The sequence below is a fragment of the Pyrus communis genome, chromosome 11, assembly GCF_963583255.1.
Source record: "Pyrus communis chromosome 11, drPyrComm1.1, whole genome shotgun sequence".
NCBI classification, from domain to species: domain Eukaryota; kingdom Viridiplantae; phylum Streptophyta; class Magnoliopsida; order Rosales; family Rosaceae; genus Pyrus; species Pyrus communis.
In genome coordinates, this window is record NC_084813.1 from 18,846,796 (window position 1) to 18,872,837 (window position 26,042).

The 26,042-nt window shown below is 34.3% G+C and overlaps 2 protein-coding genes across 2 annotated transcripts; one reads left to right on the forward strand and one right to left on the reverse strand.

The window, feature by feature from the left end:
- Positions 1-1,189: 1,189 nt before the first annotated feature.
- LOC137749174 (subtilisin-like protease SBT5.3) lies at positions 1,190-10,475 on the forward strand. Its single transcript, XM_068489289.1, has 11 exons — positions 1,190-1,324; positions 1,446-1,555; positions 1,639-1,736; positions 1,820-1,984; positions 2,767-2,875; positions 4,869-5,403; positions 8,702-8,805; positions 8,894-9,139; positions 9,277-9,391; positions 9,490-9,703; positions 9,815-10,475. Exons 1-11 carry the CDS (start codon positions 1,226-1,228, stop codon positions 10,351-10,353), a joined length of 2,334 nt encoding a protein of 777 aa, XP_068345390.1. The 5' UTR covers positions 1,190-1,225; the 3' UTR covers positions 10,354-10,475.
- Positions 10,476-12,733: 2,258 nt separating this feature from the next.
- On the reverse strand, positions 12,734-16,287 carry LOC137749357 (cytochrome P450 724B1-like). The gene is made up of 9 exons (XM_068489453.1): positions 16,018-16,287; positions 15,575-15,899; positions 15,305-15,457; positions 14,762-15,016; positions 14,508-14,594; positions 13,921-13,999; positions 13,674-13,780; positions 13,110-13,240; positions 12,734-12,871 (listed from the first exon to the last, which is right to left on the reverse strand). The coding sequence occupies exons 1-9, from the start codon at positions 16,233-16,235 to the stop codon at positions 12,781-12,783; spliced, it is 1,446 nt and encodes a 481-aa protein (XP_068345554.1). The 5' UTR covers positions 16,236-16,287; the 3' UTR covers positions 12,734-12,780.
- Between the last annotated feature and the right edge of the window lie 9,755 nt (positions 16,288-26,042).

Sequence of the window (26,042 nt, forward strand, 5' to 3'; positions counted from 1 at the left end):
TCTTGGAAATTCAAATTAGATTTGTAAATGCTGCAACCCTTGAGGGTTTCTTCAAGATGGTAAAAGAAATTCACATAGAGAGGAGGGAGGGAGGGAGGGAAAGGTGTGTTTTTTAGCACTCATTATTTATTGCCTTCTAGTATATATATAATTTTTCTTAATAAAAAACCTACGATTGAATCCTTGTATGTTAATATGTTAACGATGGATACATTAATCTAAAAAAAAAAAAAAAAGATGCTTGTATTGTAAGTTAACAACTAGTGGATATCATATACAAAGTTCAAAGTTCAAAGTTCAACTGATGGTTAGCTTTGGTGAAAACCAAATATAGCTACACGATCTGCAAGCTTTCACGCCTCTAATTGTGCTTTTGTTAGTTTCTTATTTGGGTTTGAATTCTTTTTTGGGCTCTTTTTTGTTTAACTTTGTTGGTCCAATTTTGCTTGTACTTATGTGACTTTGGACCTTTATTGTGTAAACTTGGGTTGTTGGTAATGAAAATGTTTACCTTGTACCAAAAAAAAAGAAAAAAAAAAAAAGACTAATGGCTCAAAGGAGGTTCCCTCTAGTAGCTAACAACACTAGGCATTGTCATCAGCCGGCATTGGACTGGCTTATGTAATTATGGAAGAGTCCAATGTCTTATAAACGTGTAGGCTTCTCATTTGTAAAATTCGCTGTATTATCTCCTTGGCCACTTGATGGCCTACTACACAAGGTTCAAAACTCAATTTCCCCCAATCTACCAACCTTCTTTGTGCACTCATAGTTCCTTCATCTCCAAATATTCAATTATTGTAATAGGAGGGTCCACATTAACATATTTTGGGAACTTATATATTGAGTACTTTTTCGGTTTGATGATCACACTGTCACGTAATATTATCAATTCCTTAGTTATATTCTAACATGTGTATTACTTTTTAATATTGTATCACAAATTTATAATACATCAACCATGTCGTTTACTTATATTATTACTCATAATAACAAAATCATGTTATGATGTGAAAGTTAAGATCTATATGAAACAAGTGGACCTTGCCCTCCATCCTAATATAACAACTCCTCATTTTATATATTACATTTACATTATCCAGCTAGGCTAAACTATACCATATTGGGCATTGCAAAGTTCATGGAGGTTTCTTTTGCCAACATCTATTGGAAGTCTTTAAAACCCCAAGTCTGTGTTGCAGAAGAGGCAAGGAAACAAGGGTCAATGAACCAAGCAATGAGGCCGCCAACCACAGCCCTTTGCCTCCTCTCCTTCCTTTTCTCCTCTCTAGTACTCCATACTCCCACCTTTGCCATCAAAAAGGTAAGCATTCAATCTCTGCCTCCATTAAAAATTGCAAAAAAACCAAAGTAACTTCCTTTGCATTTCACTAGCACTTGTGCTAATTTTTCATTTTTCTTTCTCCTTTCTACTGTTTTTGCAGTCATATGTGGTGTACTTGGGATCACATTCACATCCCCCAAACTTATTGGAACTTGAACTAAACCAAGTCACAGACAATCACTATGAGTTTCTTGGCTCCTTCTTGGGCAGGTACCTAACACATATTTCCAACTAAAATACATAATCACCGCCTTTCGCGGATTAAATGTTTGAATTTTTTCTGCAAAATGCAGCCATGAAGTTGCAAAAGAATCCCTCTTTTACTCCTACACAAGGCACATCAATGGCTTTGCTGCCACCCTAGAAGAAGAAGAGGCGGCTCAGATTGCAAGTGAGATTATTTTCTTATCTTCTTTTTTCTGTGTTCTTTTTATCCTCTTCTTAATTATATATGGTGCCGTTGAAATACTGCAGAGCATCCAAAGGTAGTCTCATTATTCTTGAACCAGGGAAGAAAATTACACACAACTCGATCGTGGGATTTCTTGGGACTTGAGCAAGAGGGTGTTGTTCCACCCAATTCAATCTGGAAGAAGGCAAGATATGGTGAAGATTCGATCATAGGAAACCTTGATACTGGTTAGGTTTTCTTGATCTTTGTTTTTTTGTTTTTTTTTTTTTTTCAAATTTAAAAATCGAATTTCTTCACTTCCAAGTCATGTTCATGCACTCAAATATTTTAGGAAGGCATCAATTAGCTCAATGCCATGTGCCCAATAATTTTGATTTGGATCGTTGACTCTTTTATTAGTTATTGTCACTCGTTTAAATGAGTACTTCTCAACATAATAATGTTCACAATTTGATTTTCATTTTCTTGAAACCATTAGTTTGGTGCTCTGATATATTCGACCAATTTTATTGGTTCCCACTGATACACGTGATGCATATGACAAAAATTCATGAACATTGAGGGAGGCATTCCTTCTACAAAATTAATTATTAGTATTGTGCAACGCTTCCCTCAGGAAGGTTCAACTCTAATTTAAGGTTTTTTTTTATGTAGTTTTGGATCACCATTAAATGATTTTTACAGCTATTTTAACTAGAAAAGATCTTGGCATTACCTGGCTTCCTCTTATTTTATTACCTTCTGGTTTTTCACAAATAAGTATCCAAAAACTATTTTTTTATAGTAAGAGATATTTTTTGTTTTAAAGAAAAAAAACTGTAGACTCGACTGTTATTACATTTAATTGTCCTTATTTGCAACATTGGTAAGTTTGTTTTAGCTTGATTTTTACATAATTCACTCCAACATTATCAGTTCGGATGGAAACATAAGACGAATGTAAGTTCAAAAAGAATTCCGATTGTTTTGTTGAGCACTCTTAACCCTAGTGTTGTTGAATGGAATGTAGGCGCATGGCCAGAATCCAAGAGCTTTAGTGATGAAGGGTATGGACCGATTCCATCCAAGTGGAAAGGAATCTGTCAAAATCAGACAGATCCAAAATTTCACTGCAACAGGTACCCACTCTTAATTTTATGATTATTTTCTAAGCAAGTTTAGTTTACTCTTATGTTTGCTGTTCTACAATACCATGAATAATCAAATGTTAAATTTCATGGTGTAATTAAAGTGTCTTGGTAACAGTTAAACAGGATAGGCTCGTTGCCAATGCATATTCGAGTTAGGCAAGAACAGTAGTGGGCTAGCCCCTTGTATTTGAGTTCAAATTCATTTTTTGTAAATTAAGTAGTTTAGAACATTACCTTATCAGAAAAGTAAAGATACACTCATTGCTAAAACACGCGTGTTGAAATTGAAGCAAGAAAACAAGAGACTCTTCTTCGGTCATTGTAATCAGGCCCAGTTTTATCCAAACTTGGATGGTCCAACTGGGTGATCCCCCCTAGTAGTGGAGAAAATGGTATCTATAAGGAGGATTCATTTGAAACTTTCTCATAAAGTTGTGGTCGTTCTTATTCTAGAAACCTAGAACACCGTACAAACTGAGAATATAAATCTGCGTCAATGCCTTGTATATGATCCCATTTCTCAAAATTCAGGTAATTAGATTATAATTTGATTCATTTTTTATTAATTGAACACTACATCTAAGGTCCTAATCAACTATCTTATTTATAAGGTTTTTCAAATCACCTGCTAGCATGTGCTATAGTGAAATTTATCTTTACTCGTTCAAAGCGAAGACGGTTGAGGTTTCACTTTAAAATCAACTGACAATATGGAAAGTAACCTAATTACTTATTAGTATACGCAAAGTCCTTTTTTTCCTCAATGTTAGATTCGCACTCTCAACATAAAAGAAGTCTCAGATGGTTAGTTTCATCTAGATGATGTATTTTACTGTGGCACTGAGTGGATTATAAAAATCTTTCTATTATTGATAGTACGAAAATACCTCCCCAAATCAGAAAGAGATCCTCTTCGTATCTCTTTCTCTAAAACCACCAAATCAAGTGATCCGGGCCCTTAAAATTTGATCAAACGGCAAAAAATTATTATAAATTTTAAAAGTTTTTACTAACTTCTCTATTTTTAGCTATTTGATCAAATTTTAAGAATCCGAATCACTTGATTTAGTGGCTTTGGAGAACCTCTTTCCCCCCAAATCAGCTTGCTTAATATTTGAAAAAGACATCTTCTCTAGGACAATAAATTAACCTACCAAGCTATTGAAGTCAAACTCTTTGTCCAACAGCTAGCATGAAAGAAGATGCCTCATGCTCCCATGCATATCAATATAAATTTAATCCTTCATTGGAAATCTAACTCCTATTCACTATTCTATTAGACTCTTTCACTGCTTGTAGTCCAAAAGAAAGACAGTAAAAGAAAACATATATATTACGGACCTGGCTACTCTGCTTTCCCAATTCCCATATATTCCTATCATCTTTTATTTGTGCGATTACGGTTAAGCCACATCAACATTTTATATCACTATTAGTTTTTATCTTATTATTTCTATAAAAAAAATCAATATAAAATACTGACGTGGCTTAATCGTGATCGCATAAAATAAGAAGGGATGAGAGTGTATGGAAACTGAGAATTCAGAGAAGCCGGGACCATATATTACAAGGCAACTTCTTTAGATTAAGCAAGCAAATTACGTTATTGATGAGAGAGAAGACAGGTCCAGAACATGACCGTTGTTTTAATATAGTTTATTATCTGCATGTATGCAGTAGTCCCTCAGCTGTTTACAAAAGTGTATTTTGGTAGGAGTATAACGGCTCACTATTAGTTAATCCTGATATTGTCTTTAACTGAATTACAATATATATACAAAAGGTTGTGACTTTTATGCAAAAAGTCTCAATGTTATTAGTAATGTAATCACTCAGTGTATGTTGCATTTTATCTGAAAAAGTTTTCGACGCTGGATTTTATATACTTCAACATATTTGTCATATTGTAAATTAAGGTTTTGACTTGTTATATAGTGGTAACTTTGTAACCCATTCGGTGACAAACTTTTTGCCATGAAAGGAAGCTAATTGGAGCAAGATACTTCAACAAGGGCTTTGCTGCAGTTGCTGGCCCCCTCAACTCCTCCTTCAATTCGCCGCGCGACAACGATGGCCATGGTTCCCATACCTTGTCAACAGCTGGTGGAAATTTCGTAACCGGTGCAAGCGTGTTCGGCTTTGGTAATGGAACAGCAAAGGGTGGATCACCAAAATCCAGGGTTGCAGCCTATAAGGTCTGCTGGCCTCCAGTGGGAGGAGGTGGGTGCTTTGATGCAGATATATTGGCTGCATTTGATGTGGCCATCGATGACGGCGTTGATGTGTTGTCCGTTTCATTGGGTGGAGATCCCACCACATTCTTCAATGACAGTGTTTCAATTGGTGCTTTCCATGCTGTTAAGCGTGGCATTGTGGTGGTTTGCTCGGCGGGGAATTCTGGTCCAGCTGAAGGTACTGTCTCCAATATATCGCCATGGCAGATCACGGTCGGCGCCAGTACAATGGATAGGGAGTTTCCTAGTTATGTCACCCTTGGAAACTGGAAGCACTTGAAGGTTAGTTATAGTCCCTTTTTCCGCTAGTGATTTTAACACGAGTAATGCTATTCATACTATGTTTTTATACCATATTTCTATACCACCTTAGGTGGCATTTGATGTGGACAGCCACATTATTTGAAAAATTTGCAAAACCCTAGGAAATGAAGGAAAAAGACTCCTCGTATACTGTGGCGAAGCCAGAAATCGTCAGGGGGAGGGACGAAACTTAAAAGGGTAAAATATCTCAAAAATGTAGACAACCAAATCGGAGTAAACGATGTTAACGTCATTCATAATTTATCAATACAAACCAAGGTTTTAACAAACGTTAGACACTAGCCAGGCGACGGGTTGGAACCTAATCTAGACTTAAGCGAATTTACGTAAATTTATTATATATCATATAAATAAGTACATTTTGCACTTAATAAATGTACTATATTCTATAAATAAACATTGAACCATACTTATGTTATTTTTTTTTTAAAATGGATAACAAAATGTTTACATGTTATTTGGGAGGTTTTTTTTATTAACAAACAATATTATTTATCTTAAGGGGGAATTAGCTAAACTTCATACTGGGCTAGTTATAATAAAATGGTTTAGATTTGCTTTTGACAATAATCAAACCGAACACCTGCTATTTGGGAGTTTTAGGTAAATATTGTTATATGGAATACAATTGAGAAAGAGGAAGATGGTGGAATAGAGAAAATGATGAGGAAATTAAAACGTTAAAAAAAAAAGAAGATAATACAAACAAAATGTCAGCAAAATAGAAGATGGTGGAGTTAAAACCGAAATGTGGCGGACCCAAATTAGAAAGGAAAAGAGGGGATACGAGTGATGATTTGTCCCTGTTTAAATAATTTATTTTTTCTTTAACTCAATAACAGAACGACGTCGTCCACTAAAGGAAGGATTTTTTAATTTTCAAGCGGGACCAAAACGCCTTCGTTTTCTGGCCTGGTTTTTCTATAAAGAATTACAACCCTGTGCACAGTAGCAGGGAAAAACTAGAAACAAGCAACATTTCATATTTTCCAACGGGACCAGAGGGGTGAAACCATCGCTCCAAGGCTAGATTTCCGGTGAGGGGAGGGGCGGACGCCCCTCCTTGCGCCTTTGTAGCTTCGCCCTTGCTTGTATATCACAATTATCATTTAATTAACTAGTTTTTGTTAATTATTAGTTTATTAAAGGAAAATGTTATTGACACTCTAAAAATCTCATTCTACACTCTTAACAATTGTATTTTTGTTTTCTAATATATAAAGTTTGGAGTGTAAAATGAGATTTTTGGAGTGCTAATAACAATTCCCTTATTAAATAATGAACTAAATTTTAAAATCTGATTAATTCAAATGATGTGGTTGTCCACATCAAATGTCATCTAAAATAGTATAAAAATATGATACAAAAATATAATATAAATAACATTCTCGTTTATGTCTTGCACTCATATCCATGAGTGCAGAAAATATAATTCATTAAATATTCAGTCCGAAGTGCAGATAGAGAGAAGAGTGGACTATCAAAATAGTTAGCGTCCTTTTTTATTCTAACATAAATAAGACATGTTAGAGTGTTTGAGGGGAGCTTACGTTATATATATCCTGCAAAACTACTCAAATCTCTCGGGTTTTTCAACAGTTCTTGTAAAAGATTAAAATTAAAAAAAAAAAAAAAACTTGATGCTAGATTACATATTTAATTTAATCCCTTAAAGTGTACTTTTATCAAAATTTATATTCAATTTTTGTTATTTAATGTGTATTTTTATCTAATCTCTCCACATTAAATTTTAATTTTATTAATATGCACATATTTAGTTCTTTAATTATAAATGAACATAAATGAGAAAATATTAAAAGAAATTTGTGATACAAAAATATATAAATACATAAGTATACAGAAATGACTGTGCCAAAATATATAAAATTGACTTTTTTGTACCGAAATATTTGTACCTACATGATTGTACCGAAATATATTATAATGAACCTAAATGTATGCACCGAAATGTATTATATTGAATTAATGCACCTAAATGTCAATATCAAAATGTATGTACCAAAATGTACATACCGAAATGTATTCACTGAAATATAGTATATTGAATTAAAGTACCTAAAAGTCAACACTCAAATGTGTGTACCAAAATGTACGTACTGAAATGCATTATATTGAATTAATGTACCTATATGTTTATATCGATGGATATACCAAAATATTCAAATGTATTAATGTACCTAAATGAAGAACATACAAAATTGTTATCAAAATATATATTATAAAAAAATGAGTTGCCTAAATGTAGAAATTAAAATATATTATGATGAATGAAATAAAAATTAAATTTAAATGTAATTAGTACATTAAAATAAAAATAAAAAGATAAATAAAACATCAAAATATAACTAATAAATGAGATGATTAAATGTACTAGGGACTAAAATTGGATTTTAATCTTACACAAGGTAATAGTCTAAAACTCATCCTTTTTAAGGATTAAAATGAAGTTTTCTAGGGTTTTTTTTTTAACTTTAATCCTTCAAGAAGATTGAAATTTAAAATAAACCTAGTATTAGATTACATATTGATTATAATCCATTGATGTGTCCTTAATTCAAAATATTTATTGTGCATTTTATTTAATGTCTCCCATTAAATATTTAAATTTATTAATATACAAATTTTAATTTTTTTTTACCAAAAAAGAGTTTTTAATTTATTAATTTTATTTAACATTCTTCAAACTTGAAAGACTTAATTAATGTACCTAAATGTTAATTAGTACCGAAATATATGTATTAAAATATATGCACCGAAATGTATTATATTAAATTAATGTACCTAAATGTGTGTACCGAAATGTATGCACCGAAATGTATTATATTGAATTAATGTACCTAAATGTTTGTATCGAAATGTATGTACCGAAATGTGTGTACCTAAATCTATGCACTGAAATGTATTATAATAAATTTAATGTACCTAAATGAAGAAGACAAAGTGCATCGAAATATATCGTATAACAAAAATTAGTTTATCTAAATGTTTACAACAAAATATATTACGATAAATGAAATGAAAATGAAAATTATAATGAAATAAAATTAATACATTAAAAATTAGGAAGAAAAAGAGAAATAATTAAAAAAATCAAAATATAATTAATAAATGAGGTTATTAATGTATCAAGGGACTAAATTAGATTTCGATCTTACTTATGGTTTTAATCTAAAAGTCATCTTTACCAAGGATTAAAATGAAAATTTCTGTAAATTTTATCCACTTTGTTCTGAAGGGACAAAGCTTATCGGCTGTTGCTTTGCGGAGTAAGAAAAAGAAATTCTACCAACTTATTAGTGCTGCAGATGCTAAAGCAGCTAATGCATCAGCTCAAGAAGCGTAAGGATAAAAACATTAAACTTTCGATTTTCATTGTACTAAAACCGTATTCAAGTTCTCTAAGTAATCTGCTTATATGATGCTGCAGTTTGCTATGCAAGCCCAACACGCTTGATCCTAAAAAAGTGAAGGGAAAGATATTGGCCTGTCTTCGAGGGGACAATGCAAGGGTGGACAAAGGTGAGCAAGCCTTCTTGGCTGGCGCCGTGGGAATGATTCTTGCTAACAATGAGCTTACAGGGAATGAAATTATTGCTGATCCACATGTTCTCCCTGCTTCACATATCAATTTCACCGACGGGAACCTTGTCTTTGCTTATATTAATTCAACTAAGTAAGATGGATGAAGTACCTCCAAATTACCAGTTTTAGACTGCATTTGTTTCACATGTTAGGATGCTTCACTTCAGTGTCAGCAGTATCAAGTTTTTTGGTAAAATTACTAATTGAGAGACTTACATATTTTGATAGGTCTCCACGGGCTTACATAAAGCGCGCAATAACGGAACTGGGAACGAAGCCATCTCCATTCATGGCAGCATTTTCATCGAAGGGACCCAACGCCATTACACCAGGCATCCTTAAGGTTTTTTATTAGCAAAACAATTTCTGTTCATTGAACAGACTCCCCAAGTTTTTTGCTCGTTTTAAGTATTCGGTAACTGTTGTTTTACATTAATTCAGCCTGATATCACTGCACCTGGAGTGAGTGTCATAGCAGCCTACACAGAAGCACAAGGGCCAACAAATCAAATGTTTGATAAACGGCGAATTCCATTCAACTCAGTGTCAGGCACATCAATGTCATGTCCACATATTTCCGGCATTTGTGGCCTTCTTAAAACCCTCTATCCTCATTGGAGTCCTGCAGCCATTAAGTCTGCAATCATGACCACTGGTAAGAAGTCCCTACGCACATTAGTTTATGTATTCACTTCACATTAATGTCTGTCAAGAGAGCATTACTCATCTGTATAATATTTTTTTTTTCAAATCTTGTGTTACACAGCGGTAACACGAGATAACAGCATGGAACCATTGCTCAATGCTTCTTTGTATGAAGCAACACCATTTAGTTACGGCGCAGGACATGTTAACCCAAACAGTGCTATGGATCCTGGATTGGTTTATGACTTATCCCTTAACGATTACTTGAACTTCCTGTGCGCAATTGGCTACAATGAAACACAAATTGAAATGTTTTCAGAGGAGATGTATAAGTGCTCCAAACCAGCTATAAGTCTCACTAACCTCAACTACCCCTCAATCACTGTCCCTAAAATCTCTGGATCCCTTGAGCTGACTAGAACAGTGAAAAATGTTGGCTCTCCAGGAACATATAAGGCGCATATCCAAAATCCAGATGGTATATCAGTTTCTGTTGAGCCAAAGGAGTTGAAGTTCAAGAAAATTGGTGAAGAGAAAAGCTTTAAGGTACTCCTGCAGGTTAGAGAAGCAAAACAAGATAAAAACTACGTGTTTGGGAAGTTGATATGGTCAGATGGTAAACACCATGTGAGGAGTCCAATTGTTGTCAAGGCTGCCTAAAGCTAGAATAGTAGGCATATTGCTTCAGCTTATTTTACTTCACCTCACTTAGTTTCACGTTTCTTGTGTACTAAGCTAATGAGTTACAATAATTATTCGCAATGAAAATATTACTATTATTATGGGGAGAGGGGGGAGTTCTAGCTAAACTATTACAATAATTTAAGGGAGAGAAAAGTTTCAGACCAGGGACGCATGCGTAGAATTTCAATACCATATCCACCACGATACTGGCCACATGCCACTATATATATGACTACTAATGTTATTACTCATTTGAACTTGTATTGGATGGGATTAAAAATCATAAATATATTTCAAAGCAAAAACAGAAAAGAAGCCAAAGGTTATACTTTGATACAAAAATGGGATTATCTGCAGGCTTTAACTAATTTGACTAGTTTATTTAATCTAATTAGTAAGGGTAAAGTACAAAAAACTATCTCAACTATTAGGGTCACGACAGTTTCATACCTCATCTTTTAAAATTGACAATGTCATACCGCATCTTACGAATTTGTGACAATATCATACATCCGTCAATTTTTCTGTTAGTTTTTCTATTAAGTGCTGACGTGGCTTAATTCGGGACCTACTTTCTATTAAAAAATTATTAAAAACTAAAAAACAATTATTTAATATTTTTTAAATATTAAAATAATAATAAAAAGTAGAAAGAAAAAAAACCCTCATTTCGTCCCTCCCCTCCTCTCTCCTCCCTCCTCCCTCCTCTCCCCATCTTCATCTTCTTCCCCCACCTGCAAATCCCAACAAAAAAAAAAAATATCCAATTTGTCTTCCCCCACACCCACACTCAGTTTCCCCCACACCCACACCCACACTCTTCTCCCTCCTGCAACCCAGAAAAAAAAAAAAAAAAAAAAAAAAAAAAAAGAAAAAAAACCTATATCCCGTCTGCGGGATCTTGAGTGCGCAGAGAAGGTGGAGGATGGGTGCGGAAGAGGATGTGAAGAATGGATGAGAGTGGTGGATTTGGGGTTTGATGGGTTTTCAAAATTTTTTTTTTCCTCTTCTTCTTCTTCCTCCTTCTCCTTCTTCTTCTTCCGCAGGGGAGTTGATGGTTTTCAAAAAAAAAAAAAAAAAATTTCCTTCCTTCTTTTTTTCCTCTTCTTCTTCTTCTTCTTCCTCCTTCTCCTTCTTGTTCTTCCGCAGGGGGGGTGTTGATGGGTTTTCAAATTTTTTTTTTTTTTTTTTTCTTCCTCTTCTTCTTCTTCCTCCTCCTTTTCTTCCTCTTCTTCTTCTTCCTCCTTCTCCTTCTCCTTCTCCCTTCTTCTTCTTCCGCGCCGACCGGGGGTGGGGGGTGATTTTTTTTTTTTTCCTTCCTCCTTTTTTTCCTCTTCTTCTTCTTCTTCTTCTTCTTCTTCTTCTTCCTTCTCCTCCTCCATCTCCTTCTTGTTCTTCTGCAGGCGGGGTTGTTGGGTTTTCAAATTTTTTTTTTTTTTGGGTTTGCAGGTGGGGGGAAGAAAATGAACATAGGGAGAAGAGAGAGGAGGGGGGGGGGGGGGAGGGACGAACTGATGTTTTTTTTTTTTTTTTTTTTTTTTACTTTTTATTATTATTTTAATATTTAAATAATTTTTTTTAGTTTTTAATAATATTTTAATGATTTTTTTAATAGAAAGTAGGCCTCAAATCAAGCCACGTCAATATTTAACTGAAAAGTAAACGGCCAAGTAACGGAAGGTATAACATTGAACCAAATTCTAAAGATGAGGTATGACATTGTCAATTTTAAAAGATGAGATATGAAAGTATCGTGACACCAATAGTTGAGGTAATTTTTTGTACTTTACCCAATTAGTAATTATGATACCCCTTGTGTTTTCACAACCCCCACCCTACACACATAAGTATAGAAATAATACTCTTGAGGTTTTAAATCATTTTCACAAAACTCTGTTAAATTCCGTCCATAGATTATCAATGTTAGCAAAAAAAATCTCCAAATTACACACACCCCTAAGGTTGTTTTGAAATCATATTTTCAGATTACCCCTCATGCTTTACAGAGTTTTGTTATAAACACTATTAAAACTAGCATGTTAAAAGAACCCCTATTGAAATTGGTGTTGCCATATATAAATTATCATACGTGAGATGATAATGGGAGAGCAGCCCAATGTGAGGCTTAGCCCACTCTCCCACCTTCTTAGTATGGATAATATTGTTTATTAAAAAAAAAAAATAAAAAAAAAAAAAGGAAGAGCGAGAAGGAGAGATTATCATCATTTATGTAAAGAAACAATTGGAAGAAATTGAAATTTACAGAATTAGAACTTTTCAATCTGAAATTTATGTAGCATATGGAATCAGAGGCCTAGCAGTGCCCGTCTCCAAGACTCCAAACAGCAACAGAGAGAGAGAGAGAGAGAGAGAGATAGCCACCGCAAGCTTGCCATGCATCAATTAATGGGGGCAATGCTCCAGGTACAGTGGCAATCCTCTTTGAAATTCTACGTATGGAAACGCTATGGGTTGGTCGTCGTCCTCAGTCCACCTAAACATGAAAGTTGGCTCAACTTAATTCCGTTTGCTTTTATAGCCCAACTACATAGTGCAAAAGAGGGATATATATATATATATATATATATATATATATATATATATATGTATATGTATAGAGGGGTGGATCTGTGACAAAGTTTTGACACAATTTATTAGCCCGTAGATTATAACATATTGAATGGTTTAGATTAATCTGACATGACTAGGAAAAACAATATGGATCTGATTACCTGAAATTCTGTACAAGGTGGTGGAGAAAAACTGCAACTTCAAGCTTCCCAAGTTCAGATCCAGGACAGCATCTAGACCCTCCACCAAAGGGAGTAAATTTCTTGCATACTTGGTCTTGGCTTGGTATTTTCTGCCCAAGTTATGTTTTTCACAGTATCATTATTGTGCTTATAGATAATATATCAATAAGAATATATTACAAACATTACCAATTACACTTCATGTTGTTTATGGCCCATATGCTCATGTATAAGTAGTCAACGATCGTTACATCCAATAACACCTTGTTTTGACTCTATTTGATGAGGTCCCGAGTTCAAATTAATTTTGTTGACGAAAGTTGTTGAATGGAAAATGATTCATCTATAAAATTAACTGGAAACTGGCCAAAGTAACAAATAGACTAATTTCATGTCCTTGTAGTCTTGAATTATGCACCTCACCCTTATAAGAGAGATGCGATCAACAATGTAGTGATGACAACATTATATTAATGAAAATTGGATGGTCCATTGTAGAAAAGTCCTATTAGATTGAATCATGAGTTTAATATGTGTCATTACCTCCCATCTCCAAGGATCAAACTCAAGAGCACTTGCATGAAGAGAAGGGTCTAAATGAGCTGCACTAAAAACTGGTAAAACTTTCCAGCCAGATGGAATTAAATAATCTGCAGAAAGTTGCACAAAAAAACCACTTATTTTTCGTTTAATTAATTAACAGATCGATCGTCACACACTACAAGTGCAAAGTATAAAAAGTTTGCATGCTCGATTGTGTGTCATCGCATTTTTTTAGTACTACTTTTACCTCTAAATTTCACATCTTTGAGAGCCTTTCGGTGCACGAATTTTACAACGTTTCCACATCTGAGAGCTTCGTTAATGACCTGCAAATGACATACTTGTAAATACTTGCATTCTTCAATTGGGGGTGGGCTCATTCTCCCACTTACTTATAACATATTTTTACTATAAAAGTTTTCTAACCGAGACTGTTCACTCTTCTAATCGTCATTTGAAGATCATCTCTATAAAAATTATTCGAATTGGATATTTAAATGTATGAAATAAATCAACGGTTTCATCATGAATATGCTACTTGGTACTTACACTGTTAATTTATTTGATACATTTAGATGAGTAAACGATATCCAATTCGTATGATTTTTTTATAAAGATGATCTTCAAATGAAGGTTAAGAGATTTAACATGCCAATTATGAAATTTCGACTATAAAGATACGCTACTTATAAGTGGGGAATGAGATCATCCCCTGTGAGAGGGATGCAAGTATTATAAAAAAAAAAATGTCCAAATTAAATCTCTGACAAAGAATAAAGCTTGAGCAATTATATAATAAAATACTAAAAAAATTAATGAGATTTTTTGTCTTACATTTTGGGTGAATTCCATTTTTTTATAGTCTTCCCAGTTCAGATACTCATCTTTCTGCTTCACTCTTCTAATGTTCTGATGCTCTACCTGTATATCAAAAAATAAAATATTAAAAAATTAATATCATTTTGTCCAAGCCAAAAAAGAGAAATTAATTATAAATAATTGATATATTAAAGAAAGTTAATCAAAGGTAACTTATTAATTAAGCTTTGTATGAAAGAGGAGGTAAGTGTTTTTGGGTAATTAATTACCTTTAATCGTTGTAATGCAGATGGTGATTGGGCTAGAAAATAAACTACCATGGCCATCAAGAGAGAGGTGGTTTCATAGCCACCCAATAGAGAATCCAAGATAAAACTCACTTTCTCATCTTCAGATAAGGTATTAACATCCAGAAGTATCTCAAGGAAAACACTTCTTTTAGTACAAGAATTAGTGCTCCCATCTGCATTTCTTCTTCTTTCCTCTATGATTGCTTTCACAGTTGAAGATATCCTCCTTCTAGCCTGTAAAGAGAAATAATAATTGTCACACTGCATGCCTAGCTACTTTTTTGTAATAAACAAGAAGAGAGCGCATACACGTAGCTGGTTTTGTATTAAAAAGACATAGAGACTTTTATTTTGGAGGAAAATGTTCTCTTGTCAGACTATCTAACAATATATATAAACATACTTACAATCATTAATTATGTTGATTTTTATTTAGATTTATGATTCTGATTCACAGTTTGGCAAAATAAACATTGTTTTGCAAAACAAGTTTGCGTAAAACATTATTCGTATATTAGGTACCTTAACAGCTCGTGCATATGGAGTTCCAGGAATATAGAGAGGAAGAGAAATGAGCCCTCTCATGAAAGTCAGGAAGTCTTCAAGAATTTGTGTAGTCTGTGGCTCATCTGGGGTTAAACCTAGCACTTGCTTCACTATTACATTAAATGTGAACTGCATGCATGTGGAACAAAAAATAATTAATATTTGTGTAATTAAACCATATGATCAACATAAAAGAAAGAGAGAAAAATATATACTAATCCATGATAATATATAACTCAAAAATACCTTTCTGGCTTCCTCACAGAAGATGACTTGTGATTTATCTTTCCAAGAGTGAAGTATGCCAATGGCTGTGGCTTCAATGTCACTAAGAAACTCAGGCTTGGTCTTGGTGATGGTGACCAAGGAGACAGCCACATTTCTGAGCCTTTTGTGAGTGTCACCCACAGCCACAAGCATGGAGGATTTTCCAAGGATGCCATGGATAGGCTTTGGATAGCTGCATTCAAATAACTTACCTTCATTCTGAAGTATGAAGTAGTTCAGCTCTTGATCACATGACACAATTGTGGGAGACAAGAACAAATGGGATTTGAAAACTTTCCCATACCTGAATTAAAACATAACTAACCATATTTAACTCTAACCCTTTAATTAGTTAATTATGTATAAACTAAACAAATAATTTTTAAACATATATGAATTAAACAATATTGATGTTCGATTACCTAGAACAATGGTGTTTAAGGAAGGCACCAAGAGAATTAGAAGGATGAGGCTTCAAGAAGCTAAGAGTTTCTCCCAACAGAGGCCACCCAAAAGAGCCCTTAGGTGGAGTACCATTAAGCCTTAACAACGTTAAGGGCAAGAAGTGGTTTAGAATTAGACCCAAAAGAAAGCCAAAAAAGCCAATTAGAAGAACAAGCCAAAAAGTGCTTTCTGCCATGGACAAAGTTGTAAGCTCGAGCGACTGGGGTTTGATTCTTGTTCAGTGTATGGTGAACTAAGATGGTGATGGGTGTCCAACTCTACACCACGGGGATAATATATATAGAGAGGAAAGAGAGAGGGTACATATGTTACACGTCTATATACCATAGATTATTACTGTCGGTTGAATCAACTTTGTCAGAGAGGTCAGCTGGTCTAGGATCTAGACCCACAGTCTAGGGATACAGAGGAGAGGAGAGAAGAGGGAGAGATTGTAATCCCATCAACTTTGTTACAGCAACGATTATTGTATTAATAAGGTAAAAAAGATTTAGAGCATTTCGCAATTTATATTCTTATGTTCGAGTTTTAAAAAGGTCGTCGCTTTTGGTTTTCATCTCCAATTCAAAATCTTATGTTTGTTTGGAGACTTGAATACAATATTAGTTATATGTTTTTAATGCATTATTATCTTACGAGTATATATAGTTATGTGAATATATATACATATATATATATATATATTTGATACAATAGACATTTTATTATCGAGATAGCGATTATAAAAAATACATATAATATTTATAAGGCAGTATCCAATTTTAGACCTATTCTTGTATTTTGAGTTCTAAATTTCAGTTTTAACCATTTGGGTATACACATTCGAAATGGTTGGAATCAAAATTCAATCTTATTTCGCTAGAAATTCAAATATGAGTCCTAATTTTTAAGTATTCCACGCATTGGAGATGTTTTACTTTATATTTGGAGTTCTAAATCTCCAATACATTAGAGATGCTTTTATGATTATGGGTTCAAGTGTATGTTAAGGAAAGTAATTTCAGCACATAATTTATTTTCTTTTTACACATATTTGTTTATTCTTGATTTTTAAATTGAATAAACAAAAAAAGTTAAGGGACATAAATAAATATGTGCAAAAAGAAGAAATTGGGTGCATACATCATTTTCTTATGTATTTTCCATGGATTTGAAATCTTACAAAACGTTGCACACTTTAATACATAAAAGAGAATGCCAACTAGAGACTCAAAAGTACGATACTTTCTGTCATTTCACAATTTAACATTAATTTTTGTGTCCGTCTTATAAATATTTTGATAAAAAAAAATGAAATTACAGAGAGTCGAGAATCCAATTTTTAAAAGAACCTTCTTAACATTTCTCTACATAAAATTAAAAAGTTTACTTAATTGCCAAATCAACGTTCCCGACATACATGCTTATGCATGCTCTCTGTTACATTTTTTTTTTTCATAGTTACGTACAAACACCAGTCACACCACCCAAATTTCTGTCACACAAAAGCTTTGAGTCTTTGCTTGCGACGTAAAAATTTTCAAAATGTTAGGTATTTAAGCAGGTACTTTACGTATCATAAAATAAATGAAGGAACAAAAAAAAATATCATTTTTTTCATGTGTATTATAATATGTGAAATACCGTTTAAACACTCAATGCTTAAATCTCTCGTCCGCGACATCCCTACCCACCTGCTGCGCAGGAGAGAAGGAGCTTCGCATATTTAATAGGGCGACAATTAGGCTTATACCTAAGCACATAAAGAAAGCTATATTAATCAAAGTCATTGCACGATAACACAAGTTACAGTATCTTTCAAGGATCAAGGTCGGCTAATCCACGTTTCCACTTTGACTTATCATATTGTATCAAGGATCAAGGTCGACTAAAATTCAAAGCCCCCGTAGATTATTTGTGAAGTTTGTTAGCTACACTGATTAAGAGCATATGCTTATTTTATATATTTAGTACTTATAAAAAGGCCTAATTACAAACACATTGATGTAAAAAGACAAATAGATCTTCATGTAACGTCAGTTTAGCATTCCAAACAAAAGCACTGGGGAGGAGAAGAACTAATCATCATATATATATATATATATATTCTTGCAAAAAACGAAGAATTAAATTGAAACTTGAAATCTGATACCAGTACTTTTAGGGCAGTGCTATTTTCACTCCCAAAAAGCTTCTTGCCCTTCTCTGAAAAGTGTTAAAAAAATATTATTTATATGTATAATACTTCCAAAGAGGCATGAAGTTTTCTGAAAATTGCAAATAACGCTCCCCTTTAATCTAATATAGTCATCTCTTTTCTTTTTTGCCTCCTTTTGCTGCACATGACCGGGAAGGGAGAGATTCACATGTATCATATATATCTGTTAGTGCGGCGTTTAGGCCCTAATACAAAAATCATTAACATATGCATGCGATTAGAATTAAGCCACATCAACGATGTTTAATTATAAAAGGTTACCTTTACTTGTTGTTCAATGTGTTTATAATTAAATGGGTGCGGATTGTGGTACTATTTTTTTACACAATTTTTGACATATTTTTGTGGGGCCACTACTGTGTAATGTATATTCAACGATCTGAATCGTCCATCTTTTGGAGCATTGTTCATAGATCATCATTGCTAAAAATTAGACAAATCTTAAACTATGAAGACATTCATTTGTAGTGAAGGAAATTGACGAATACGATTCTACAAAAAAAACCCTAAACTCTTAATCAACAGTCATACGGTTTCGAATTTGGATGATTTTTTGTGACATTTGAGCGAAGACTTAAAAGATAGACGATTTGAACCATTAAAATACATTACAGAGTAGAGCCCACAAAAATAAGTATAAAAATTTATGTAAAAAAAAAATAGTGTTACAGATCCACCATAGTTATAATATATAAATTACTACTTATCATCGAGGTCACAGACGTGCAAACCCAACCCTTATATTTGGTGCTCTTTCATTTATTTCTTCTTCTTTTCTTTTCTTTTTATAACCAATACATGGATGAACTAGCTAGCTAGATTGAGCAGCACATGGACACCCTATTGGAAGAACCTTTATTGATGTTGCAAGTTCTAAGTTTTATCCTTTTTCAACCAAAAACAAAATAAAATTAAAAGTTTTACCTTTTGTAATAAATTATATATTAAGATGCAATTATTGTGATGTTAACAAAAACAAAATGTACAAGTAGAAAAATTAATCCTATATATTCCTGGCCACAAAAGTACAACAATTAACAAAGTAACATATGATGGATTGTCTTTGATTTCTTCTTCTTAAATCTGTTGGGATTAGAGTAGTATATAAAGTCATCCACAACACTAGAACAGATTGTGTAGTATTGTGGAAGAAGCTGATCTTTAGTATATTTGTAACTTTTTTGCCTACCAAACAATTTTTATATTTCACTTTTGGTGGGAAAAAAAAAAAAACAAGTATTCGTTCACGTACCAAAAGCTCTATCTTATTTGCATGTAACTATAAATGCACCAAAAAAATTAAAAGTTTCAATTTTAGTTATAGAAATGAAGTCTATGCCAACAAGCAAGATGACATTTAAGTTTCAACTCGAACCATGTTGATAATGCAATGGCTCAAATTCAAGGATTTTTATCAAGATTGGTCCCTTAAATTGAAAATAAAAAATTTATCAATTTCATTTGTGAAATGGCTCTCACAAATCAATTTGGTCTTTTTGTTAACTTGCTATTAATTTTTTTCATTAGTGTATTGATATGGCACACGAGCAAGGACCGATCTACCTGGGACAAGGGTCAGTTGACCCTGTCCGCCCCCCCTGCCCCCCAGCTTAGAAATTCTCCATAGAAGAGTTGGGTGTTGCCTTTGAGAATCTGAGATGCCCTTGAAAGTTGCCCACTACCTACTCGATGAAAAGCCTTTATGGGCATTGTATAGGGTAGCTGCTAACCTCATGCTTTTGTATGCATTGCTATGACATCCTTCGATAGGCTCACTTGGCATGTGTTGTCATTTTTCGGCTTGCTCACTCAAAAGTTATTGACATCAGTCAACATGCTCGTTCGAAAGTTATTGGCATATGTCGACAAGCCCTAAGTATGACTTAGCAAATAACCTCAGACCCACCAAAACTCAATGAAATGCTAATTTGCTTGCTATTTTGTCCAATAAAAATTTGTGTGATGTGCGCCCTTGTCTGATTGACCACATATATCCTGGATCCGGCATTGCCTCACATCTAAAGCTTGGTGGGTTTAGGCGATGAACCAGCGGAGAACACCTGTTTCATCGTGATGGTCTTGGGGCTGAGGAAGCTGAGGGTGTGAGACGACGGCTGAGAAACTTGCTGCTAGTGGTAGTTTTCCCAAGGGAATTGGGGTTCTTGTGATTGGATCTGAATATGGGGTTGCTGGCTGGCTGGTGGTGTTTTCTTGTTTTTGTTTTCAGTGTTTTTATTTTTGCTTGAAATATTAATAAATTTGATTTTTATGATTAATTCATGTGACGTCCTATGATTGGTTATTTGGAATTTATTTGGTTGCCACATCAACACACTAATAGAAAATTTAAAGATTATTTTGATTGAAATGTACAATTTTATAGATTAAATGTAATAAATATATATTTTAGTTTTCACTCTAATATTTTCTTCTTAATGACATATAGACTTCTATTTGCCCCAAACACAAGAACATAAGTAAAAACTTGCGTCCGCTACGTACTTAGTTGCTTTGATACATATGGGATTCGAGCATTGCATGCAAATGCAGTAAACTAACACAAGTTACGTAATAACAAAATAAAAATAAATAAAAAAGAAGCTAGTTGCAGAAGAAAGAATTTACTTCGATTCTGTAGGAAAAGTTACAAATAAAATAGTGGACCACGTACGCAAGCCGTGGCTCAACTCGCTTTTGGCATGCAATGGGCATGGATCCAAAGAGGAAAGAAACAATTCCAGGCCGAAAGAACAAGAAGATTTTTAATCTTTTTTTTTTTTGGTTCAAAGATTTGAAATCTAGTTTGTAGTATTGTTGGGGTGATTCCACTGAGTCAAAGCACAGATTGCAATATATGCTTCTTGGGTTCCTCAATTGTATTATTTCTTATATACAGGGACCGTTTTCGTTGTTTCTTTGTACATCATTTCACTCGTGGGCACCAAAAGATCTGAGGCATAATCCCAACATAATGAAGAGATTTTTCAGTGTGACCGGTGTACGAGATAGTACATCACGTATTATTATATAAATAGTAGGATATGTGTGTTAAAATATTAATAACTTAAAAAATAAAATTTCTCACCATATTAAAACACGTGATACACCACTTGTGTTCCTGTCACAACTAAAAATTTCTTCAAATAATGTTCGACTGCTTTCCCAGAGATGGCATTACACAGATTAATGATATTGACGACGTCCTCTTAATTTTCATTTATTTTCTTGTCAAATTAGTACATTAATATAGGTAGGTTAACAAACAAAATTAAATTTGAATCATCTACTGGATAAATCCTTGATGTGATTCCAAATTTGTCTAGAACAAAGTCGTTTTATTTTAAATTTGATATTTTTATATTGATCACTATTCCATAAGCATTATACGCATTACTTTTTGTAAAGTCATTTTTGTACAGTTTTTTTATTTTTTATTTTTATTTTATATTCTACCTACTACCTCTTCAGTCTTGATTGTAACATTTAGCTATCTTTTGTTTTGTTCAATCTAATGCTGTAAAGTATTGAACTGAGTACATTCATAGAATAAATTCCTTTACATATACATCACAAGCCTTGGTCTTTAATGATTAGTATTTCTTTAACACACTAATACTATTGTTTAAGAAAAAAAAACTAATTTACATTCAATTAGCATACTTGTGAAACAAGAAATTCTCACTAGGATTTAATTCATCAATATTACGCTTGAAAAACACATGCAAATCGATTAAGTAGAGAGCTTTTTAAATTTTCACATATATTTGTAATTGCCATCTCCTCTCTCTCTCTCTCTCTCTCTCTCTCTCTCTCTCTCTCTCCACGATACTCGAGATGGCACGAGGGCATGTCAGTTGAACCAAGGATCATCAAGTGCAGAAGAATCATGAAGTATGCACTTGTTTTCATCTTTTCTTGTTTGTTTGAAATATTTTGACTCTATTCTACTTGTGTTGTGCCCATGTTTGTAATTTTTTTTTTAAAAAAAAAGGATGAGAGGGGGCATGTGCCCCCACTGAGCCTTACCTCCCTCCGTCCATGCTTTTGACTAGAAAAGATGGAAAGAATTTTGCATGTAGAGCCAACATTAATCCGGAAAATGAGTCACGGTTAGTAACTAAAACCAGTTGTCTGTTATAAATAGGCAAAAGTTAGAGAAATAACCTTTGCTAAGAGTGAGGGCGAAGCAGGTGCAAATATTACACTGTTTAGTTTTTTGTAATACTACCACAAAATTATTGCAAGTGTGAAAATAAGAGATACTGAAAGTAGTATATTTCTTTCCTTTCTCTTTTCTGTGTTTTTCCACTTTGAACAATCGAAGTGCTCTTATTTATAAAGCCACTTCAAGGGAAACTTACAAAAGGGTTACTATTTAGCATATGAGTTTTACTATACACATGTGGGCAAACATACCCACTATTTACAACGCTCCCCTTTGGATGCCCACATATCAACATCAGTTGCTTCGTTAAAACCTTGCTTGGAAAACCCAGTGGGAAAAAGCCACAGCGAAGGAAAAAGAGTACAACTTTACCCGGATTGTTGATATGGTGTTAAGCATGCTTACGTTGCCTCGTTAAAACCTTGATAGGAAAAAAAACTAGTGGGAAAAAATCCTAATCGAAGGAAAAAGAGTACAACATGCATGTGTTATGGATGCTCCCCCTGAATTGTATCTCCCCCTGATTCCGCATTCTTCAAATTGGTAAGCCGACATAATCCGATTCCCTGCACTAACTTCTGAATTGTATCTCCCCCTGATTCCGCATTCTTCAAATGCGCATTCTTCAAATTGGTGAATATGTTTGCCAAATTTTCATTGGAATGGATTTGTCTGACTTCAATAACCTTAGCCTTCTGAAGCTCATATTTACTGAAAAATCTTGGAGATATGTGTTTAGTCTTATCGCCCTTGATGAATCCTTCTTTCATTTGGGCAACACAGGCTGCATTATCTTCATGGATGACAGTTGGAATGTCTGTCTTTGAAGGTAGACCACATGAATTCCGGATGTGATGGATCATTGATCTTAACCAAGAACATTCACGACTTGCTTCATGCAAAGCAATTATTTCCGAGCGATTGGAAGATGTAGCAACTAATGTTTGCTTTGTTAAGCGCCATGAAATTGCAGTCTCTCCATTATTGAACACATATCCAGTTTGTGAGCGGGCTTTGTGCGGATCAGAGAGGAAACCAGCGTCTGTATGTCCAACAAGGATTTGGTCATTTGTGGACTTGTCTGAGTAGAAGAGACCCATGTCTGTTGTCCCACGAAGGTATCGTAGAACATCTCTGACTCCCTTCCAATGACGAATTGTTGGAGCAGAGCTATATCTTGCTAACAAGTTGACTGAAAAAGCTATATATGGTCTAGTAGATTGTGCTAAATACAATAAAGCACCTATTGCACTCAAATATGGTACTTCTGGACAAGGACCAGTTCATCATCTTCTTTTGGACGGAATGGATTTTTCTTAATGTCCAAAGAACGAACGACCATTGGGTTGCCTTGTCCATGCCAAATCGCTTCAGCATTTTTTCAATGTAAGCTGATTGATGGACCAAAATTCCATTAACACAATGCTCGATCTGCAGACCGAGAAAATATTTTGTTTTCCGAAGATCTTTCATTTCAAATTCGTTTTTCAGATATTCAGCAGTTTTATTGAGCTCTTCAGGGGTTCCAACTAGGTTTATATCATTGACATATACTGCCACTATAGCAAATCCAGTAGTTGATTTCTTAATGAATACACAAGGGCAAATGACATTGTTGGCATATCCTTCTTTAATCAAATACTCACTCAAATAATTGTACTACATTCGTCCAAATTGTTTCAGCCCCTATATTGATCACCTTAATTTAATTGAGAACATAACTCGTGGTTTGTTAGTTGCTTCAGGCAACTTAAGTCCTTCTGGGACTTTCATATGTATGTCAGTATCTAATTCTCTATATAGATACGCAGTGATGACATCCATAAGTCGCATGTCAAGTTTTTTTTAAACCACCAAACTTATTAAGTAATGGAACATAATTGCGTCCATTACAGGAGAGTATGTCTCTTCATAATCAATTTCAGGTCTTTGTGAAAAACCTTGTGCAATGAGTCTTACTTTGTATCTTGCAATCTCATTTTTCTCGTTGCGTTTCCTTGTGAATACCTATTTGTAACCCGCGGGGTTTACACCAGGCAGAGTTTGGACTATTGGTTCAAAAACTCTTCGCCTTTCCAAAGAATTTAATTTGCCTGGATTGCATCTTTCCACTTAGGCCAATCATGTCTCTGTTTGCATTCATCAACAGAGCGGGGCTCAATGTCATCGCTTAATATAATTTCAGTGACTATTGCAAATGCAAACATGTCGTCGATGATTATTTCATTTCGATCCCAATTCATTAGGACATGCATAATTTATGGATATTTCTTTGCTTTCATGTACTTCTGTCTCTTCAGGGACATCTGTCTCATAAAGGACATTTTCTTTTTCTGGAAGTACAAAATCATGAATTGTGGATTTATCATTCATTTTCTTTTCCTGAATGATTTCACTTGGGTTCAACTGTGCTCTCATCTTTCTCTTTCGAGGGGCTGAATTTTTTGAACATGGGGGTCTACCACGCTTCAGGCGTGCACTAGATGAATCATTCACTGCCACTTTATTTTGTCTAACAGGGACATCAATTTTTGCATGTGCATTTGTAGCTGGTATATGTGACTTTGTCATTTTCGAAGCATCATTAAATGCATTTGGCATTTGATTAGCAATACTTTGAAGATGAATGATCCTTTTCATTTCATTTTCACATTGAATGCTTCGCGGATCAAGATGAGACAAAGTGGGAACAACCCATGTCCGCTCTTGCCGTTCTTCTGGAACGGTCTTTTCTCCCCCTAACAACAGAAGGATGGTCTCATCAAAGTGACAATCAGCAAAACGAGCTGTAAACATATCACTTGTCAAGGGTTCCAAATATCTAATGATAGATGGTGAATCAAAACCCACATAAATTCCCAGTTTGCACTGAGGTCCCATTTTAGTGCGTTGTGGCGGTGCAACAGACACATAAACAGCACAATCAAAAACTCGTAAATGTGAAATGTTTGGCTGATGCCCAAACACGAGTTGTATTGATGAATATTGGTGGTTGGCTATGGGTCTCAATCTAACCAATAATGCAGCATGTAATATGGCATGTCCCCATGCAGATACTGGCAATTTTGTTTTCATAAGCAGAGTGCTGGCTATTAATTAAAGCCGCTTGATAAATGCCTCTACTAAACCATTTTGAGTATGGACATGAAGAACAGGATGTTCAACATTAATGCCCAGTGTCATACATTAATCATCAAATGTTTGAGACATAAATTCACCAACGTTATCAAGTCGGATTGACTTAATGGGATGATCTATGAACTGTGCTCGCAACTTAATTACCTGAGCAAGAAGTCTTGTGAAAGCTACATTTCGAGTAGATAACAAGAAAACATGTGACCATCGGGTAGATGCATCAACCAAAACCATAAAATATCGAAATGGTCCACAAGGTGGTTGAATAAGCCCACAAATATCCCCTTGGATCCTTTGCAAAAATGATGGGGATTCAGCATCAACCTTTAGTTGTGATGGTCTAATTACCAACTTCCTTTGGGAACAAGCCTTGCAAGGGTTATCATTTAAGACACCAATATGTTTGTTCAATAATGGATGTCCATTAGAGTTGGTAATGATCCTACGCATCATGGTGGATCCTAGATGACCCAAACGGTCATGCC

What these genes read in the sequence shown, in the direction of transcription:
- LOC137749174 (XM_068489289.1), top strand. Translation starts at nt 1,226, where the DNA reads ATGAACCAAGCAATGAGGCCGCCAACCACAGCCCTTTGCCTCCTCTCC. An exon ending in GCTTATATTAATTCAACTAA is followed by an intron (nt 9,140 to 9,276) that starts GTAAGATGGATG and finishes ATATTTTGATAG; the next exon opens with GTCTCCACGGGCTTACATAA. An exon ending in GTCTGCAATCATGACCACTG is followed by an intron (nt 9,704 to 9,814) that starts GTAAGAAGTCCC and finishes TGTGTTACACAG; the next exon opens with CGGTAACACGAGATAACAGC.
- LOC137749357 (XM_068489453.1), bottom strand. Translation starts at nt 16,235, where the DNA reads ATGGCAGAAAGCACTTTTTGGCTTGTTCTTCTAATTGGCTTTTTTGGC. An exon ending in CTGCATTACAACGATTAAAG is followed by an intron (nt 14,595 to 14,761) that starts GTAATTAATTAC and finishes TTTGATATACAG; the next exon opens with GTAGAGCATCAGAACATTAG. An exon ending in TTGATCCTTGGAGATGGGAG is followed by an intron (nt 13,241 to 13,673) that starts GTAATGACACAT and finishes TAACTTGGGCAG; the next exon opens with AAAATACCAAGCCAAGACCA.